Genomic DNA, 20,567 nt, shown 5'->3' with positions numbered 1-20,567 from the left:
TTATTACATGGTTATTCATATTAAAAACAGAGAAATCCTAAAATATTGATACATATCCATTTCTCTCAGGAAGAGTCTCTAAAGGGACTGAATTTTCTGGAGCTGGGAGTCTGGGGCACCCTTCTTAGAAGACCCACAGTTCATTCTACTTAAGTTAAAGAACCCATTCTCTGTATTTCAGCAAATGTTAGGGAACACTAACTTATTGACTTGGGTTCTAAAATCTTGTTTGGTATTTTTATTACAATGGAATTAAGTTTATAATCATTACAGTATTCTCTGCTTGAAACATTTTAATAGTGTTGCAAGGACTAGTAGAAATAGGAAAATCTCTTGCTAGTTGTTGATGGAAAATAGTAGTAAACGCAAACCTCCAAAATGTCACTTGTAGGCCATAGGAGCAGGAGCACAACCATATGGGAGGAGATAACCAGTCTCTCCCTTCATATATATTCTTTTTTATTTTCTTGTTATACCTTCCCAAAACAGAGACATTCAACAGTAGTTAGAATGGCCATCTCCCAACATTTAAAAAAAACTGCACCCCCCAATGGGTGAACAAAGTAGAGTAGTAACCTAGAGTTCAGCTGGGTAAGCCACTGCGGAGCCTTAAGTGGTGAGGTCTTCCAATTTCAGAGTGATGTGTCTTCAACTTGTATCATCATTTTAGTGGAAAAACATAATTTAATTTTGGTGAAATGAGATTCATCTCCCGACAGGATTAGTAACAGCATTCACTGAATTTCACATTCTTCTTTTGTGAACTGTGAAGAAAATGAATGGTAGCTAGAAGATCAATGGGATTCCAGCTCCAGCTGCAGATGGAATGAAGATATACCAGGACAAAAACACCTATATTTTGATTTACAAAGCTAACAGCAGTTTTAAATCTGCAACTTAATTACAGACCAACTACACCACAACCTTTTCAAATGGCAAAAATACAAAAAAGTTAAGTGTTACAAAAATATTTCAGAAAAAGTGCATAGTCTAAGTGCATAGTAAATAAAAGCACTGAAAAATATCTTGCTAGAGGGAGTTCAGCTTGGAAAAGTTATTACCAAAGCTAAACATTTTTATTTTACACAAACTATACTCAAAAATAGCTTTATGAGACTGATTTCTGGCTAAAAGTATCAAAGGGTTTATTAGTCAAGAAACAAATACCTTAACTGACATGGTGGACAGAAAAGAAACAAGTAAGCTGCCTACCTCAAAAGTTTGCACTCATTAAGATTTCTGCATGTGATGGTGCTAAGAGATCTTTAATAGCAGAACGTGGTACTCATGGGATTATTGCTAAAGTAGTTTTAAGAAAGAAAAAAGAAATAAAACAAATTAAGCCTGACACAATCCGACCAAATATGTGTCAATGTACAGTTTCAAGGTTATTTTTACAAAATACCTACATTTACACAACAGGTCCTGTCAGCATTTTCAGACAAAAGTTCTTTTAATCTACAAATGAATAAATTACACTATTTAAAGAATTACTGTCAAGCTTTTCTTTCTCTTGGGTCAGAAAGAGGCAAGAAATGAGTGCATTTAAGATTGAGAGGAAGCACAGATAACTGAGGGAAAATAGGGGCAAAGGGAGGGTCAGCAATCATATGAACCTCACCTGGTGGGATGCTCTCCAAGGTTAAGAATCAATCTGCTCAACTCCAATTAACAAGGAATTTAAAGAAAAACTACAAATGGTAGTTAAACCCTTTAACGCTTTCATTCTTATTCAAAATCAGTCCAGCTGTGTAGTCTGAGGCTGCAGGAATTACAACACCAAGTCCTGGCAGCTGCAGCTACTAGGTATTGTGCCTGCAAGTCATTAAAAAAGGAAAAATAAAAGAATGCCTTTCCCCTTCAGACGAAAGAATAATTTTTTTAAATAAAAAAATCTGAGGAAAAGTTATAACACTAAATCTAAAATGATTTGCAAAGGAATAGTATGTAACAAATGGCTTGAAGTAGTCTATTAAAAAATTGGGGAGATTTTGATTTCATAGTGAGTCAGCAAGGCATTTTTGTTGTTAAAAAAAATCTCATTTCCTTACAGAAACAGTTTTTAGTTTTTAATGAACTTGTAAACAAAAAGCTCCCATTTCAAAATAAAAACAAAATCCCAGATCATATAGATGTTTACAGTGATTACATTTATCTAAGCAACATACATACATGTTCAGTTGTAAGATGTTAACTAAACTTCTGTGACAAATATGCTTTTTTTTTAATACCAAGAACATTATAGAGTTAATGCAGAGTCCTAAGGATAATCTAGTAGTCACTAAGTTTTTCTTAAGTCTTCACTTTAGATGCTGTTATTTCTAGCACAGGTAAGCAGGCAGAGTCTTTCGTATGCTCAAACACTGGAATCTTTGGTTGCTACCATATCAGCTGGCTTGCAAACAAGAAGCCAACCATTTTAAGAATGTTTTAAGTGAACAACTTGCAAACCCCAGGGATGGATAAACCCTAAGAATGCACAATTGTGAGCATTTACAACCATCACAACTGTGGCTGAAGACTGTTCATGCCGTTCTTCTGAAATGAGATCTCAAAGCAGTATAGTTCAAAATAAAAGATTTTAACAAAAAATTGGCATATGCACAATTTCTCCACCAATTTGTGTGTGTCAACCATTTAGTTAACTTTTCCACTTGAAAAAATGCAATAGAAAACTGGACACCATGTTTCACTATCTCAGTTAATATTCACAATTACAGCGGCTACAACTCAGGACACGGCATCACCAATGCTGCCCAGAGCCAGTTTATACTGAAATTAAGTTCTTTACACCAAGTAAATGGTTGTTCACAACCACTGGCTAGTGTACATATGAACTAAAATTCCTAGAATTGGGGAGAAACAAATGCTGCTCCGATCATCTGCTCTGCTTCTTCTGTTCCTCGATTCATGCTTAGAAACCTGTTAAAAAAAAAAATCAGAACAGAAAAAATAATTAAAATTCCAAGTTAAAAAAGATTTAAAAAAAAAAAAAAACCCTACACCCAAATTTGGGAAATTGGATGAAATTGAGCTAATAATTACTTGAGAATGGTGATTCGTGTTATTTTCATCTATTTGAAAATGACTAGCTCGATTTTTAGAACAACAAAAAACCTTTTTCTGGATGCTTTTAGGTAGGAGCTGTATCATTCTTCCCAGTCAGCACACAATTCTCAAGCTACAGAATTACTGGTGGTTCCAATGAGCCTGTTTTGTTTACTTTTATTTCTCTAGTACCTAGAACATACTATGTGTTCTAATATCTATTGAATGAAAAACAGATTGCTTTGCCTTAAAAACTACAAAGTATATACATTTTAACCATACTGTGTGCAGGAACCTCTCTGCACATTTCTGATGCATGTAAGTAACAGTAAGCTTTAACAACGAATGTATTCAAAAGATAACTGAATTATTCCATAGAACACAAAACTGCTATGTATATGATTTTTATACAGAAACCATATACCTTTCAAAAATTTTTACTTTCATCAATTACATTAAAAGGGAAAGGTTTTGCTCCAGATCTGAAAATATAAACAACTGAAGCCTTTACTTCCCACCCTACACATACTACCCTCCTCCCCCACAATTAGACTTTTAAGACTTCCACATCCAGGCAGGTTTGAATAGAAAACAGCTTTAGGTAGTAATAGCTGCATGTTCCATCTGTGGTTAAAGACCACTAAAGGAAATGCTGATCTCTATTACCTACAAGCTTTATATATGGCTAGAGGCAGAAAGGAAATAAGCCTACTTTTCAACAATAACATGAGAATCCCATTAGTACCCTCTTCTCACCAACAGCCATTCTTTGAGGTGCCCATGTCCCTTGGTTCACCACCCCCTGCAGACTCATTATAAATAACTCTTTCTAGCCCACTCCGATCTCTCACTTCTTTAGCACTGAAATCACATTTTTGTTAATCATAAACTTCTCCCGTTTTTGTGCTTCTCAAACATTTGTTGGGCCATCTCCAATGGGCTTTGTGGGACAAATAATATGCTTCTATAATTTACTTAGCACGTATATATGCCCCCATTTTCCCCCAGAATAATGCCAAATATTTATAGATCATTTGTTGGTTAATACTGTCTCAACCTGTTAACTAGGAGCTTTTCCATTTGAGAACAGAAAGTCATCTTCATCCATTTAAAAATATATTGTGCTTGAGACCTGAGGACAAACAAGTAAGTGTCATATACTTCTTTCTCTCTCTACATTACTAACAGAGTAGGCACACAATAGACCTTTGTTGCCTGCCCAAGTATTAAAATTCATAAAGCAAATGCCAAAAATGAAAAACAAAACAATGAAACTTTCTGAAAATGTACTTCACTACAGGAGTATTTGGTGTGTATTACTAAACAGAAATACCAAGGTAAGTATAAAAAGAAACGGCTGTCAAAGCAATGAATTAAATTTTAAAATAAGACCATATTCTGTAACCTAATTCCAATGTTAAAATACAGAGTATCATAAAGCAGATTAACACTATGAATTAGCTAAACAGAAATGACCCTTACCCTGATGAGCATTTGAAGTCCTGGAATTATACTTAAATATGATAAAGAAAAACATTTACACAACTACTAAAACAGTTTATCATAGCTTGCTATGCAGTTACAATATATGGAGTAATTTAATCACTATGTTGAATATACAAATCAGCCTTAAAATAGAAACCAGTGTCACTGACTAAAAAGAAAACGTAAGTCATGTCAACCAAAATATTAGAAAATTTGGGGTCTCTAATAGGAATAAAAATTATACCTAAATAAGAATTTATCTGTTCTTTTAATCTGGTATTTGAGAAATTACTGGGTCAATTAATGATTACAATTGCTTAGGGATCAGACAATGGCTAGCCTAAAAATATTCCTGGTAGAATAGAGCAGTCACATCCAGATATAACTCTTCAGGTTGGCCAGTGGTAGGATATGTGTGCATCCAGGGATCAATGCTTCTCCAGTGAATTGTTCTAAGATGTTACTGAAGTTAAAAGAAAAATCTCAATGGGAGCATTTAGCAGGTAATTCAGCATTCAATCTTCGAATGCTAAGCATTCTTTTTCCCCAGCGTGCATGAGTCCTTGGTTTTCATCTTGTAGTTTGGGTAGTCTTCTCCTGGCTTCTGGCTTCTAAAAGTCCCAAAACCCATCTTCACTGCAACAACAGTTAAAATAAGGAATGGATCCCTTTGTTCCTAAAAAAAAAAAAAAAAAAAAAAGAGGAAAAAACAAAGTTAAAACAGGGTTGGACAATCATTGGGACCACTGAATTATAATAGCTACATTTAAGTTTCTTTTCAAATCTGCAAAAGGAAAAAAAATGTTTATGTGTATTTAACTAATGAGATTCTACCCCTTACTCCAAAATCTGAATAGTATATATTAGCTCTTTCTTATGAATTCACTTCATATGTCCTTGACTTTCTTTTTTAAACAGAACCACAAATTAGTTCAAAGGGCTATTTATATAATAGTATGGCTTGATGGGCTTTTGAAATTTTTGGATCCTTTCACAGATGACAGAACTTTTAAAAAATAGTTTGAAGACAATATTAATCTTCACAATGCAATGCCATTTATATGAGTCAACTTTTCTATAACATGCTTGTGTGGAATTTTTGGTTGCACAAAAAATCAGATCAAGCTTGGACAATTTTGAATCAGACTGACACTATAAAAGTTAAAGAAGAAAAACAAAAACTATAATAACTTTTCCTAACTAAAAAACTAAAAAAAATGTATTAGAAATTGGGAAAGAAAATAATTTTATTTTTATCACTACAAATAAATGACATCTTAAGTATACAAAGTACACATTACCCCAAAACTGTATTAAAAAAAAAAAAAAAAAAGACTAATGATCTGATTTCTTTTGTCTTCCCTAATAGAGAATTCTGAGGTTGTTGAACTTTAAAATACCTGTTACAATGGATTCCTTCCCCAATTGGTAGATGGTCTGCATATACTGAGTCACAGCAACACTCTACTCTTCTGTCTTCTAACTGATGTGGTATCCTATCCATCCAATCTGACAAGTTGAAGTTTGATCGGTCCAGCAAGCCTTGGAGATGTAGGCTTCAGATCACCACAAATCAACTCTTGCACACTCCTCTTCATTTCTTGTTGGATTACTGAGCTCTTCTCTCCAGTTGTACTGTCCATAGTGAAAAAAGCTGACAAAAATTTCAGCAAGCAGATGTAGCTCCCTGGCACTTCTTTAGATTGAGTGTATTCAGAGATCAGTCTCCAGATATTTCAAGGTCTTCCCCTGTGATTTGGGTTACGTTGCTGAGTGACCAGCCACGTTCCTAGCAGCAGTTGGTGAAGTCAGAAAAAGTTAAGCTAAACATAAATGGTAGATGAATCCCAGTAAATACTGGAAGGTAACTCAAGGAAGACCATGGGCATTGTAGGAGAATGTGATGGAAAAATCTATCTTTTGTCAACAATTTGACATCCACATACACGATGATAAAACTATGTTTAGTATCACTGGCAGGAGTAGTGAACAGATGGATAAAGATAATGAGAAAAGAATTATGTAAGGATCCAACTTTGGCTTCACTACCTTCCGGAATTCTCCCCTTCTCTGACCTCAAAGAAATGGTGAACTTAACTGGATTCTGAATGTCCTAAAAATATTTCCTTTTCCTTTAGTACTTCTTAAATGTCTTGATGAGTACTTTTGTGATAATCACATATAGTTGAAGAAAAGGAAGTGAAATGAATTTGAAAGTGCCTCAGATATGAATCTTTTATTTTTCTCCTTAACATGTACAAAACAGTAATTATAATCTTGTGGCACATGAACACTGAAAATTAGCCACTGTGGTGGGCTTTATGAGAAATGCCTTGTTTCATACTCTTTTGATGGGTTTTGGAATGGAATATTTCAAAAGATCTTTTCTTTAGAAAATTAATTAGAAGTCTAATACATAGAAGAAGCCCATCTTAGCTGAGTAAGTCAGCTTACTGTTTTGAAATAAGAGTAAGGCAGACTTTAGAATCTCTTAACGAAAATTCTTAACCAACTGCTGAAACAATTTATACTTTTCCACAGAAACATTTGATATAGATTTTTCAAAAATAAAAATAATAATGCAAAATATGTTATTAGTCAAGAGCACCATTTGAGGGATTTTTCCAGGAACATATTCCTGCAATATACAGCTTTACTCGCTGAAGACTCATTTAAGAAACTGTATTCTCTGCTGTGGAAAACCTCTGAAGAGTGTAACTCTGTGAATGAAAACTGAGATGCTGTATTTAAAAAGCATCTTCTAAAATTTTAATACTATGATGTTATCATCACTGAAAGGATTTCTTGGAATCAGCAAATAGTTGAGTTGCATGGGCTCTTCCTTGAATAAAAAACTATTGTAATGGACCCTAAGATGGTATGCTTTTTAAAACACTCTTAATACTTAAGAGATTGAAATCAGTAAATAAGTAACCTAAAGTGACTATCTTCATTCCAGACTTCAACTCCAGACTTCAAGATTTCTTGATAGTCTGGATAATGGGGTTTGGGCCAGGAAAATAGGCTCAAACTATTTATTTTCATGCCACCCTCAAACTTGATATACTTCCATAGCTTTATACATAAGAGATATCATGTGAGATCGGTTTGGGGCTCTATACCCAAAATTAATGTTTTCAAGAAGTCAAAGATCAAATACAATTTTGTTGTTCGTATTCTACAATATGGAACATTTTAGTAGCAAGCAACATTTCACTTGGAATCAAAATATATCACCTTAAAATGTTTCTCTGAAGGTTATCACAAAGGTAAGTGATAACATTTTATGGAAAGTCAAATTTTTCAAAATTTTACAAGTTGGTGTTTATGTGATAATTTGTATAAGCCTTGTCTAACACTGCTATGAAAATTCTATGAGACTTTCTTGTTCTAAAATATATTCTACCTTCAATGTAGAGCTCCAACTCATGACCTTGAGATCAAGAGTCATATGCTATACTAATTGAGCCAGCCAAGCACCGTAAAAATTTTATAAGATTTTAAAGTTGCTTTTATGAAAAATAGTTACAATACAAAATTAAGGATTAAACTTAATTTACAATTTCTTTCCAAGGAAACACACTAACTCCGTGGATCCAACTTCTCATCTTTAAGACCTAAATAAGGCAGGACAAAAATTCTGCTTGTTTATTGAGAAAGAGACAAACAGTAAACTAACAATGGAACTAATTCAAAATAAGGGAATTCTTTCTGAAAGCTGCTGAATGCCTGAAGTGAAATGTTCTAGGTCAGATGAGATTTCAATCTAATTTTAGTTCTAGAAAATGCAACTCGTGATGATCCTATTATCCCAGCTAGCTTTAGGCAAAAATTGGTTTCATTTTATGAAAAAAAGTAAATATCCTATAGATACCAGGTATAACAAGTCCTAAGTCTAAAACATTACACTGGTAGGATCATTTCTCAGCGACACTAGCTAGTAAACCTACTTCATTAAGAGGTTGACACTGCGATTAGTCATACAATGATTAAAACACTCAAAGGGACAATTAAGTCCCAACTGAGATGCAAAGGCAACCATTAGTGTTTGCTATCCTGAGCTGAAATGTCATCATCTAAGAACCCCCATTACATTAAGTCTTCAACTGTGAATCCTTCCCAAATACAGAAACGTGAAAGAGAAGAATCTCAACTTCATTCCTAATAGATGAGCTGCTGGGATGAGGATGACATCAATGAATTCTATTTCTTGAAAAGTATCCTCAGATTAGAGTCTATTTTTAAATCACAAAATTGTTTAAATACAATTCCAAAAAAATAGACCAAAGAAGACTAAGTTCAGACTAAAGCAGTTGTTCAGAAATTAAATAATTAGAAGCCAAAGACCAAACCTTACCTGCCCACCACTTCCAGAAACTAGTCAAGTATCAGGAGGTAATAAGCCCCAGAAAGGGGGGAAAGAAAAACAAACAAAACCACGAAACACAGGAGTCGAACTGTATGGCAACAGTGACAAGAATGGAACTGTGCCCTAACAGTTCTACTCCTTAGTAGCACTAGGAGTGCCAGAGACAGAAAAGAAACAGACTACCAGTTCAATGGCATTTGCCCCAGTTTTTTCAATTCGCGAAGCCTAACTGCAGAATTCAATTCCACAATGAACTCCCAGACCCTGAATATTTGCAAGATGTTATAAAATAAAGCCCAAAACAAAAAAATTGTTTTGAAATTAAGAACCTTATGTAAACAGCAACTAAGAAAGACCTGGTTTTTTGACTAGGAAAGACGTGTCGAGCTTTTCAGTTATTTGAGCTTTTAAGAGCGCAAATGAGATGCTCTGCAACTGAGAAGATAGACACTTTGGGGGCAATGCCAGACTCACCTCTGAAAATTAGATCATGTTCACAATTTTCCATTTTAAATGCTAAAGCATTAACATGCAGAAAAAAATTCTTAACACTGTTAGTCTGGAAGAAAGTCAAAATACCATGGCCAACCAGATTCATTATTAAAAATCAACAAGTGTTAGGTCTAGGATTTTGGATTGATTGATTATAGCATATTCCCAACACCAAATGTGTTTTGGAAAGGGTTAATGAATGAGTAAAAAAGATGCAGTTGTTAAAAATGACCCAAAATCCCAAGAGAAATGATATAATATATATACACACATATATGTATATACAAATACATATACATATATATATGAACAAGGACATTTGGGTTTAAAGTTAGTAGTCAAATTTTCCAAGGACGTCTTTTTTTAAAAACACAGAGCCAAATTTTTATGTATTTTAAAACCACCTCCTTGATCTAACACTGTTAGCAATGAATGAATTACCCAATTTTGTGCTCAATTTGTTCCCTGTAACGTCACTTGGTTCTTGGCTACTAACCTTTCATGTTACTCTTGGTTTTGTCAGTTTGCTTGCCTGTGGGGGTTTGGGCCTGCTGACCCTGCCCACTTGAAGAGGCTGCCTGCTGTGCTGCTTTCTGCTTTAACATTGTCCAATCAAATGTGTAGTCATATTGGTGGTTCAGGGTCCTGGAAAATATAAAATGATATATGTTAATCCTTTAATAATAGAGTCTCGCTAAACACTCTAATGAGCTTTCAAGTCAGTAAAGGCATTTTTTAACAAAAAGAAGCCGCCTTTATTACTTTCTTCAAAGAGGCAGCGGGGTGGGAATAAAAGGCAGAGTGAACAACAAAAACATGGAGTCAAGCTGTCAATTATCTAGAGAACCATCTGAGTAAGAGGTACCTTCTAAGAACAAATCACAGTAAGTATAAGAATGTAAGCTTGTGGGAGATATGTGTATGTTGGTAGCTTAGAAAGAAGATTTTTCTGGGGTTAGAGGATTACCCTCAACTCTTATTCTTTTCCAACTAAAATTTCCAGCCACATGTACTTTATTTCCCCCCTCCACTCAAGACCAATTCTAGGTTGCACCTAGTGAACCCTAGAGTCTGAGGCCTGCCTCCACACAATCATAGACCCCGTAACTCTATTTTAATTGCTGTTAGTTTTGATATTAAGTAGGGTTCGGTAGCAAAGTTGGAAAATTTCAAGGGCCCCCAATAATCACTTCTGTATCTAATATGAATTGCAATTATCATGAAAAGTTAGATTCTACTTTGAGTTTGAGTCAACTGTTTCTTATTCGAAACTAAAATAATTTCAGGTACATCTGCACCACAAATGGAAAGATGTCAAAAAAAAAAAAAAAAAAAAAGCACCTCAGTTTCTTAAAATTTTATTCATAGGGTTGTTAAACTCATGTTAATTTTCCACTTGTCAGAACAGATGTGTTGGATGGATTTAACTCATTTCCCTCACTGGAATCTATAGTCTTAAAAACACCTTAAAAACTAACCTGAAAAGAATGCGGAATAGCTGCCTCAGATACATGTAATCCGGGGCTTCCTCAAAGCGTAGCCCACGACAATAGTTTAAGTACATGGCAAATTCTGCAGGAAACCCCTACAAGTTCAAGAGTTAAAACACAAAGAACAAAATTTAAGACAAAAAAAATGTATCTAAATACAAGTAAAATTTGTTTTTGAGGAGTGTTTCACTACTTGGCCATAAGATCAAGAACTAAACTTACTACAATATGACTTGGTATCCCCATAAATTTAACACAATTTCATCATTCTGACCACCTCATCATGTAAATCTTGTAATACTGGCAAAGTAAACATGGATCCTTTCCCTACAGTATAATGTTCTTAAATAATTTGGGTATCCCACTTATTATTTTTCAGTGTCTAATAATTCAATGGCAACACTGAACAAATGGAAGAATGGAGGCCAATATCCTCCTCTACCACAATAGGACAGTGAACTGGCACTTTCTCCCTCTCAAATTACCTCTTTTTGGATAACTGTATACCTATATAAACAGAAAAGTAAAATCACTAAGAGTACAAACATACAAAGCAACCAATGTTGTGATATAAATCAACCCAATGCTTTATCCTAGGAACAGACTGGGTTTGCCTTTTCTTTTTTCCGTAACTGTGATGATATAACATACATAACATACTGTTTTTCCACTAACATTTTATTGCAATTATCATTCTGTTATTTCCAACCTGTTCATAAGCTTCTGAATGGTTGCATAATATCCACACCAGTGAATACATCATAATTAACTTGTTCCCTATAACTAGACATTTAGGTATTAAAATTTTCATAAACAATACTAATAAGTACATCTGTGGCCATAAACTTTTTCCATGCTCAGTTTCTTAGGAAAGATTCTCAAAAATGTATAGAAAACATCTTTAAGGGATGCCTGGGTGGCTCAGCGGTTGAGCATCTGCCTTTGGCTCAGGGCGTGATCCCAGAGTCCCAAGATTGAATCCCACATTGGGCTTCCTGCATGAAGCCTGCTTCTCCCTCTGCCTGTGTCTCTGCCTCTCTCTTCGTATCTCTCTCATGAATAAATAGTATCTTAAAAAAAAAAAAAAAATCTTTAAGCCTATAGATATTTATCACCAAAAAGATTTTGCCACCAGGAATGTAGAAATGAAAATTAAAACAAAAATCCCTAAACCCCTGCCTTGAGTATATGTGAATGTGAAAGGTTTCTAAGTTAAAAGAGACCATCTCTTTCCACAACCTTCCAATTTTGAGAAACTTCTCCCCAGCGGGAGGTTAAGGTGAGATAGAATGGACATACTTGCAACATTTAATTTTATTGGCTGTATTGATATAAACAGATTTCATTCTTATGTTACTTCACTGTTGAGGAGTGGACAGCTGAAACCTTTTAAGTGATAGATATATTGTACATTGTTTATTGAAACTCTTAACATGACTTTAAAATTTTTAATATACATTCATGTCTGTGTTAATGGTGAGCACCATATACCAAATAAACTTGCTTTTTACATGTATTTACAAATGGTGCTAAACCACCACAACTATAAGTCCAACAGTTTTCTTCATGCATTGCTACTTTATGAAAACAGGTAAAATCTTAAAAGAAAACTACCAATATCGTGTTAGATATGAATTAAGGAGTTACCAGTGGACCACAAGACTGAAAACAATCTCACTACTTCACAGCAATACTAACATTCTGTGTTCACTGTACCCTTGGTCAATTATGTGTGGCCAATCCAGAACAACCTAGTTATTTCTAGATCAAAATTAGAGACAGCCCAGGAGCAGACAATGTAACCCTTTCTTTTCCTGTAAAAATGGCTGACTTTTCCAGTAAGCCAAATGCATCATCGTGTTGCACAGATAAAGTAGTGTATAGAAAATGTTTTGCTTCCTGAAGTATACAGATTTTGGAGTTATTTGGGTGTACCATAATACATGAACATTTTATTCACGGACCTAAAATGTATTTTATAATTTAGAATAAATCCCAAAGAGTCTCAGAAAAAAATATAGTATCTCACCACTGACCCCAACCCTTCCTTTACTATAGATCTAGAGAAAGGAAAAGCAAAACTGTGGACAGGGAGACATAAAAACATTACCTCTCCCCCTTCCACAAAGTACTATTTCAACTCCACGTTGACTTTCTCCTTCTAACACCCAACTATATAAATTATATACTGTCTACTAATAATCTGAGTTATCCAATTGCCTCAAGATGACCATGTTCTTCCTATAAAGAGATCATGGTTATCCATCACGTCAGAGCTATTTTTCCATTCTCAACTTATAGGCTTCTCAACAAAGTTTGAGATTTTAGGGGAATAAGCCTGACTCAAATTGTCATCTATATTGTTAAACACTGGCTATTTTGGATTGCTATGATCTGCCTTTGTTTTTCTACTCCTTGATGTCCCTGCCAACGGTTGATATCCTTTCTTTACTGGCACCAGTTTAGGGATAAAGAGAATTATTTCCTAATTTTGTCACAAATTGATGAGGTTCCACTAGAAAACTTTACCTGCCTTCTTCTTTCTTAAAATTTTAACTGATTAATTATAGGGCCCAAACAAACCAGAAACATAAAACGTTTATTTAAAATGACTCGTATGGGGGCACCTAACTAGCTCAGTTAAGCATCTGCCTACGGCACAAGGTCATCATCCCAGATGAGTCCTGCATCTGGTTCCTTGCTCAGCAAGGAGTCTGCTTCTCCTTTTCCCTCTGCCCATCCCCTCATATGCGTGTACTCTTTCTTAGATAAATAAAATCTTAAAATAAAATGACCCATATGTTCAAGCCACTCTCAAAAATACTCAGAATTATCAAAATGAACATTTAAAATGATAAATAGCTAACTACCTAATGAGATGTTTAAGTTTCAGAGTTCTTGGATTATTATTGTATTAAAACAAAAAAAAAGAAAAGCCATCATGCACACTTACCTTACATAAAACTTCAACAGGAGTGGACATCTTCTTTTCACTAATCTTTTCATATTTTTGTTTTTTTGTTGCAGCCTGGGGAAAATAAGAATCAAACCAGATGACATATTCAATACTACTGAGAAGAACCTTACTAGTATAACCCACCAGACAGAAATGTAAACTTGCAATTCAAGAGAAATAATCCTAGAATAAAAAAGACACCAAAGTATATAATATGCCAAAAATTCTCTCCCCTAAACAATTAGCTTTTTAGAGGAGTTTTTAGCTGTTAGGAAAAGGTAAGTCTTAATAGGAATATGATTTAAGAAAAATGAGTGAAGTCAAATCTGAAGTTTTCATATTTAACACAAGGGCAAAAATATAAACAGAGCAATACCAAAATAAGGGTCCATCATTTAGTAACGTTAGTAAGTGAAGTCAAAATGTTTTTCCAATGTAAAAGTCATATTGGATAGAGCTATCCACATAAGCACTGACCAAATGGTCTAGTTCATAAATGCTCAATAAATACAAGGATCATTTTCCTTAAAAGTACTAATAAAGTGGCAAAATAAACCATTAGAATTCCAGGACACAGTGAGTTATAATTAAGACACTCAAAAAAAAAGTCAAGGTGATACTCCTAATTAATAGAAACAAATGTTAGGATAATTATACTAGATCAGCCAGTTTTACTACACAAAAAAAATATACATTTTCAACATACTGGCAACACATCAAAATTAGAAAGTCTCCAGCTTTAACTGGCCCATGTCAATTTCCATTCAGATTAAAGTTACTGGTTACCGGTGGGTACCTGCTTACTGTCCAGAGGAAAATTGTTCTTCAGGCCTAACTATGGGATTCCATTAACTTAATTCTTGCTAAAATGATCAGATTTTATTTTTCCAATAAAAGGTAAAAATAAGCCTCATTTTTGAAAGGGAATCTTATCTCCAACATGTATTTTTATTCTTTTTTTTTTATTATTATAAAGATTTTGTTTATTTATTCACAAGAGACAGACAGAGAGAGAGGCAGAGACATAGGCAGACAGAGAAGCAGAGAAGAGGATCCCGTTGTGGGACTTGATCCTAGGACTCCAGGACCATGCCCTGGGCTGAAAGCAGATGCTCAACCGCTGAGCCACCCAGGCGTCCCTATGTATTTTTATTCTTAAAATGAAACAGAAAACTGTTAACAGAAGTCTCATTTACCTTTAGTCCTTGCCATGGCAGGCTGGTTCTATTAAAATACATCAAAACATATCCTAATGATTCCATGTCATCTCGGCGACTAGAAAAGAAAATGTAATTTATGAGCTGGAATTATTATGGAAAACGTGAAGAAAAGGTAAGCACACAAGTTTTCCTAAGTGAGGAGAAAGAGCCAATTTGGTGGTTTGTGATAAAGGTGCTTAAAATAAAAGTTCATAATGAGTTGCATGTAAATAAAATTTACTCCCAGAATATAAAATTATAAAAAAATCTACAACACATTTGTGCAATTTAAATTTTAAAAAGCAAAAAGGATTTAGCTAAACAACTTTCCAAATGAGGTTAATGAAAATGAAAGAACAAAGTAGGAGGTTATAAAAAATAACTTGAGGGATGATGAAATAAATCAATATTTTAAAGCTAATTAAACTTCTATATGAATATATTCACATACATACACTGAATATTTCTAAAGCTCAAAATTCTTCTCTTGAAGTTCCCTAACCTGGAAACATCATTTATCATTTCTATGCTTCTTTTAAGGAGCAAAAACTGACTGACAAAAGATGAAGGGAAGACAAAAAGCCGGGGGGTGGGGGGTGGGGGGTGGGGGGGGTGGAACCTAGAAAAAGCACAGAGATCATGACAATGTTTACCTTAAACCAGATCCTATTAATTTGTGTAGGAGTAAAAGAGAACATGAGATGGCCTACCAACCCCCCTTTTGGTCCATCAGGACTCAGACAACATTTTCCTTATAAGTAATACATTCTCCTCCAAAACTTAACTTCTATTGCTAAAATATAAAATGTCCAAGATTAGCTTTAAGAAATAAAGTACTGTATTCAGCTGAAAAAAAAAAATAAACACCAAGATAAAACTGCATTTATGCTAACCTTTCCACCATGCAGTATTTTCTCCCTGAGAGGCAACCTTAAAACAAAGAAAACAAAAGGTCTCTCATTTAATTGGCTTCTCAGCTCTGACTAAAGCCAACAGGTAAAAGGATTAACAAGCGTCCTTCACATCCTCAGCCAAGAGACATAGTTAGGTATCATAAGAAATTAGCTAAAACATTTCAAAAACCCTTTAGTGACTTTTGCTATGGATCTGATAAATACATTCATTTTTCAAACTTACCTCTGTTCAATACCAAGATGTGCATTGATGCTAGCATATCGGGCAGTGCCAGTGAGATTTTTATCTTCTCTGTATGGTATGTGTTGCCTTGTCCTGTTGTCTCTGTACTTTTTGGCCAAACCAAAATCAATAAGGAATAACTTTAAAAGAAAATAAAGAAGATATTAGGTTTCCAACCTTGCTCAATTGAATTGCTTCCTATTCATTACACAGCATCTATACCATCTTGTTCAATTAGATTAAAATAAAGTATCATAAGCAAAAAAGATAATGAACAAACTTAACATTCCAATAAGCTTCTACTAGTCCTCATCAATAAATCAAGTTAAAAAAAATACAGTTAAGTGGTTGATCCTTGTTAGCTGAACCAATTTCACAGGCCCAGTTTACTATATACTAAGGAGCCTGTCTTTAGTAAAGCAGTGAAGAAATATATACATGCTTGATAGTAGAGTTGACAAGTGTGCTGTGTGCCATGATGAAATCTGACATCCTGTTATTGTTGGTAAACAAGCATGAGGTTTCAAAAACTAAACTATCTGGAATTCTTCCATTTTACAAAGGCCATTCTTCATCAGTATGCCAACAGAATGTTCATTATCTAAAATAAGACAACCCTGAAAGTTTGATATTGACAACAAAACCAAGATTTTTATGAAAAAATAAGGATTTTTTTTAAAAAGCATGCATTACAGTCTATTACTTCCCACTGACATTTATCCACATATCAGGTTAAACTACTGGGAAATACAAGTTGATCAAAAATCTTAAAAAAAAAACAAAAAACTTAGTGTTTATTTACACCATGATAACACAACTAGCAGTTTAAAGGAGTTAAAAACCAGACTAGTATTTTAGAACAAAATAATGTTTAGTGTGGTCTTATTTATATGGTACACAGAGAATAAAAATTCTTTTATAACGTAGCTAATTTTAAAAAGTAATTGGGGTTTATTCTCCATGATTAACACTTTAAAAGAAGGAACATACCTATTTCTGACAAAAAAAAAATTCAAAATATATTCATATTTACCTACCTACTAAAGCAAAATAAATAATCTTTACTTCAAATTTTAGTCTTGATCATAAACTCATTTATTTAAGTTATGTTTACAAAGATTATCCAACAAGGCAGGTCTTTGTGCCCCCACAGTACATACTATGTGCCCTAGATCTTTTTTTTTTCCCCTAGTTATGCCTAAATTTTGTAGTTCTTTTCAAAAAGCAGATTTTGGATCCCTTCTGCTCACTTTATAATCTGTGACGTCCTGGGAAACACATTACCTAGCTTATTAGGGTCTGTTTAAGAATAAATAAAGTGACTGATTTAGGTGAAAAAAATCTGATCAAACTCCTCTCTTAGGAGGATAAAAAACTTTTATAGAGGGGCATGTGGCTGGCTCAGTTGGTAGAGCATGAGGCTCTTGATGTCAGGATTGTGAGTACAAGTGTCATGTTGGGCACAGAGATTACCTAAATAAATAAATAAATCTAAAAAAAAGAGAAAGAAAAAGAAAAATACGTATCAGGCAGACTGTACCCTAGCCTTAACTGGACACTGGATAAGACACTAAGATTTGAATCTGTGTCACCAAGGTAACAATGAGATACTTATTTTGACCTAGTCTACCATTAAAGAATGAATATTAAATTTTTAGTAAAATTTAACTGGATGACAGCTCTCTAGTAAAATTAAATTCACTTCCTCAGCAATCACATTATTAAACGACTATGAGAAAGTCAGTCTTATAAAACACAAAGAAATAAAGCTCACACTCAAGTTTCTCTTGCTATGAAAATGGACTTAGTATACAAATATTAAAATGAGCAAACTACATTTCTGTTAAGCAAACCAAAAATTATGACTTAAGTTCTGCAGATTCACACTTAAAACAAGGCAAAAACAATCACAAAAGGATATCCAACTTTAATTTTAAATGTTTTTAAAAATACCTTTAATAATTCTGTGGGTTTTAAATAAAAGGTGATTAGGACATGACTCTCCTCTAAAGGATATTTTCTGGGATTGCTTCTTTTAATACTTCCAAATGGAGAAGACAGGAACTGACAAGAATATACCTGACAGTTTCATTCCTATTTTAGGTCTACATTCAGTAGAGCTGCATTTGCAACTATAACCAGACATTTTCTCACAACTTTTTAAAAGATTACTTTATAAAACTTCAGTGTTTACTAGATTCTTTCCTTCCACAACTCTAATGGATGAAATGTAGTTTATTAAGAAAACAAAAAAAATATATACAAACACTATCTTCTCAAACACGATCTCAAACTTTAATCTCAAAACAAAAAAATTACAAAGCAAATCAACTCTAAATTTTCTTTTCCTATAAAAACTGAGAATGACTCAGGAAAAATAATTTCACTGCTAAATGAAGTGTCTTCTTTTAAGAGCAAACAACTGAAAAGGAAAACTATGCAAAATTTAAAAAAATCTCAATCTCTTGGTGGTTTCATCATCTTCTGGTACCTATCAAGCTGCTTTATAGTAGCCCTCTGCTTGGAATTTAAAAATGAATATTAACATAATGGAAGTGTTTACATGACACCACAGAATACCAAGGATACAACCAAAGAGCCGCATATATGTAAAGGAAGAACCAAACCAGGAAAAGCCAATATTCAGTAAGTCCTAAGATAATGTAATTTTTTATAGATTTGCATATGCAAAAAGTCTAATGTCTTTGGTGGGTCAAGCTGCTTTTCTGTGGATTTGTATTTTGTGTTCCAAGTAAAATTTATGCCTGTGTTATAGAATGCAGCCTATTCTTCAAACACATGTGGGAATGAGTTAATGTTGGACATACCAGGGTAATTCCATCCAGCAGAGGTGCACTTTCCTCAGAAACACTACCACTAATTTTAGCTTTTAGTATATCTAGCAATTTTTCTCTTAAACAGGGGTCACATTTCCCTGCCCTTCCAAAAAATTCACAAGATCACTTTTCCTCGCAATTGAACTAACCTGTATGTAGAGAAAATAAACAATTCAATATAATTTTATGGAAATTACTAAATGATTATGCTATAAAATATAAATGTGTGAATGAATGGATAAGCAAAAATGGGGCACTAGGTGCTTTGTAATGTACCTAATTACCCCCCCCACCTCTCTCCTTCCAATTAAGAATTAGTCACAACTGTTATTTCTTTGTGAATAAACAGAAGTTTGAATTTCAGAAACCTATTTAATAGCAAAAGAAGATGGTCCCTAGAATAACGGTGGACGGTATGGAAAAGGATTAAACAATCACCCAGATGATGCATGTGGTATAAGGTACGGAACATACTTTTAAACTACAAAGTATGCTCATACACCAAATACAACTTTTCTCTTTTTGATTAGTCATGTCAATACTTGCTTCTCAGTATGTACTAAATTGACTGATCAAGATTCATTTATTTTCTCAAGAGCATAACAAAGCTCGCTAACTTCTATGAAAGTTAAAAGAAAATGTGGAGTTCCACCTACATAAAAAGATTTTTTAAGAAAATTATTGGGGTGTGGGGCAGCCCCAGTAGCGCAGCGGTTTAACGCTGCCTGCAGCCTGGGTTATGATCCCGGAGACCTGGGATCAAGTCCCATGTCGGGCTTCCTGCACGGAGCCTGCTTCTTCCTCTGCCTGTGTCTCTGCCTCTCTCTCTGAATAAATAAATCTTAAAAAAAAGAAAAGAAAATTATTGGGGTGTTTACTTAGCCTGCCAAAACCTAAATCATCAGATTATCATTCCTTTTAATTGAACTCACGTATTATTAATGGTAATTGTTTCTAAGTGCTTCAATGATGTTATTGTTATATTGTTAGACTGCAACGTTTCCTAGTTCAAGAGTATATAATGCTCTTTCAGCATATTAAAAGCAATTTGGTTGAAGTTGGAGAATTCATAACTCTAGAAAATCAATTCTAGAAACGCTAGATCTCATATCTAAACTACACTTACCTGAAGTTCACTAGGAAAGGGGAAGAGAGTTGAGGCAGAATATATTCATCATACAGCACTAATGCAACAGAATTTAGATATGTTTCATGCATTAAAGTTCTGCAACTCCAAATACATCTTTAAAAACTAAACAGTCTTATCTCAAGTTTACCATTAGACAAAGAATTTCAATACTAGACCAACATATCATTTCCTCATGTGGATGTTAGAGATCTAAACATAATCCTGTTTTCATTTAGGTTTTCTCTAAACTTTACAAGCTTTAAGCAAAAGCCACAAAAAAAAAAAAAAAAATCTTAGTAATGTTATATGTTTGCCAAGTATGTCTGAATAATGCCAACGTAAGAGATGCTTGAGCAAGATCTACATTCTCCAGAATTAAAACAAAACAAAAATAATCAAAATAAAACAATAAAAAAGAAAAGCAC

At 34.0% G+C, this 20,567-nt stretch overlaps 1 protein-coding gene across 6 annotated transcripts in view; it reads right to left on the bottom strand.

Annotated features, from left to right (window-relative positions):
• Positions 1-442: 442 nt before the first annotated feature.
• The window catches only part of CSNK1A1 (casein kinase 1 alpha 1), a 49,730-nt gene continuing 29,605 nt past the window's right edge, over positions 443-20,567 (bottom strand). For 2 of the 6 annotated variants that reach the window (XR_012001239.1, XR_012001240.1), the window contains 6 exons: positions 16,177-16,316; positions 15,037-15,115; positions 13,838-13,912; positions 10,873-10,979; positions 5,934-10,039; positions 443-5,209 (listed from right to left, as the gene is read on the bottom strand). Coding sequence is in view for 4 of the 6 variants with exons in the window: in XM_026008865.2 (XP_025864650.1) it covers positions 2,915-2,922; positions 9,891-10,039; positions 10,873-10,979; positions 13,838-13,912; positions 15,037-15,115; positions 16,177-16,316 (558 nt within the window). In the remaining 2 variants the exon portion in view is untranslated. The remainder of the gene's footprint in view (positions 5,210-5,933; positions 10,040-10,872; positions 10,980-13,837; positions 13,913-15,036; positions 15,116-16,176; positions 16,317-20,567) is intronic. The other 4 variants (XM_026008865.2, XM_026008842.2, XM_026008858.2 and 1 more) reach the window with 2 other exon arrangements.

Source organism: Vulpes vulpes, chromosome 4, assembly GCF_048418805.1.
Source record: "Vulpes vulpes isolate BD-2025 chromosome 4, VulVul3, whole genome shotgun sequence".
Taxonomy (NCBI): domain Eukaryota; kingdom Metazoa; phylum Chordata; class Mammalia; order Carnivora; family Canidae; genus Vulpes; species Vulpes vulpes.
The sequence above is the reverse complement of the archived record's forward strand: the minus strand, read 5'-3'. Positions and strand labels throughout refer to the sequence as shown.